The sequence below is a fragment of the Propithecus coquereli genome, unplaced genomic scaffold (assembly GCF_000956105.1).
Source record: "Propithecus coquereli isolate 6110/MARCELLA unplaced genomic scaffold, Pcoq_1.0 Scaffold166, whole genome shotgun sequence".
Lineage (NCBI taxonomy): Eukaryota > Metazoa > Chordata > Mammalia > Primates > Indriidae > Propithecus > Propithecus coquereli.
This window is the reverse complement of record NW_012141191.1, coordinates 917,991-919,628: the sequence shown is the minus strand read 5'-3', so window position 1 is coordinate 919,628 and position 1,638 is coordinate 917,991. Positions and strand designations below refer to the sequence as shown.

At 36.6% G+C, this 1,638-nt stretch overlaps 1 protein-coding gene across 1 annotated transcript in view; it reads left to right on the top strand.

The window, feature by feature from the left end:
• The window catches only part of GDA (guanine deaminase), a 110,911-nt gene that overhangs the window by 92,510 nt on the left and 16,763 nt on the right, over positions 1 to 1,638 (top strand). Inside the window, exon 11 of the mRNA XM_012641628.1 lies at positions 938 to 1,005. Coding sequence (XP_012497082.1) covers positions 938 to 1,005 — 68 coding nt within the window. The remainder of the gene's footprint in view (positions 1 to 937; positions 1,006 to 1,638) is intronic.

The following is a 1,638-nucleotide window of genomic DNA, read 5'->3' as shown; positions in this document are numbered from 1 at the left end:
AATATTTATAATTATATACGTGATATAATTATGTTCTAGTGACCCAATTGGAGAAGGATTTAACATCCCTTGGGTGAATTGCCCAACATCCTCTAAATTAAAACACAATCCAGCTTTGCAAATTGAGATTTGAAGTTACATTTCTATTTTTTTTTCTTTTTTCTTTTTTTAGGACACATTTCTGTTTAATGGTCACTGCTATTATTTCTCCAACAACTTTGAGAGATTTATTGCCGTGCACTGGAGTTTTGTAAATTGAAATTATGTGCATCTTGAGCAGACCATTTTGACTTTTGCATTTTTTTGGACTTCTAAGGATCACTTTAGTTCTCCTTTGTCTCTTTAGAAAGGTGGCACATCTGTTAGGCTCAGGGTCAAGAGTTCTGGAATTCAGCACAGGAACCATCCCTCCTAATTGCTCCTGTCCTTAGAGGCAGCATGTGGACTGTCAGTCCCTGACTCACCAGCCTGTACCCCATTTTCCAGTTATATTCCCCTTTCTTGGATCTTGCAAGTCACTACTCATGCAGGGTGACAAATTAGTTTAGACATAGAGGAAAGGGAATGTTTTATAATGTCTATTTCATAACATAGAAGGATAGGTTGGTTAAAAAATATTAAAGACAGATGAAACTTTTGTACTAATTGCAAATTTTCATTTCTTTATTTTTTTTTCATGCAAATGATCCCCTGCTTTTCCTTCTGGCTCTTGCTGCTTTGTACCCTCCTGAGACTAACCTCAACCCAAGGATTAGCTCTTTTATGATCCCGTTAACTCTAGGACCTGGATGGTCTGATTTCACTAATGTGTTTGTGTCCGTATTAGAGCTGATGTATTGGAAAACACAATTTTCAGTGATGTCACCATCATTGTTAGTGTCCTTCTTCTGTTGCAACCACATGGATCTCCTTATTCTGACATCTTCTCTCTCTACAGGCTCAGCAGTGGCCTTCTGAATGTGCTAGAAGTCCTGAAACATGAAGTGAAGATAGGGCTGGGGACAGGTCAGTAGTTCACCATTTGAAGCTATGGTTAAACGGTCGATTAGTATGTAAATTTCTAATGTGACTAATTTGCAGGTGATAGTTCTGTTTTTAAAAAATTAGTTTTATTATCTGGTAATGATATCTTGATAGTAAGTATCTAACAAAATAATGAGGTTGGAAGCAGTAAGAAAATGTATGCAAAGGGAGAAGTTTTGATGACACTAACCACCTAAAAGCCATTACCTCTGTTTCTTGTTTAGAGATTAAGCTATAAAGGGTAATTCCTTCTAAAGTATTTTAGAGGTTCTTTTTAAAAAGTCTTTGATTTTTGTTTGTTTTGTCCTTCTGGCTGGGTTTTAATGGTTTGGGTTGTATATTTTTAATTTTCAAAAACTATGTCATCGCAAGTACCATCTCAAAAGAAAATTATTTGTCCTTGGTATAGTGAGCACAAATGCAATGTCTGCCAGCACTAAGAACTCTGAGATACTCCGGCTTTGCTTTTAAGCAGTGATTAGCCAAATGAGATGCATCAATAGCCACAAGCAGTCCGATGTTTACTAGGCTAAGGGACATTCTAAGTGGCTGATGAATTAGTGATACCCCTTTTCTTAATGGTATGTTTTAATTGTGTTTCCTGAGTGTGTGTGG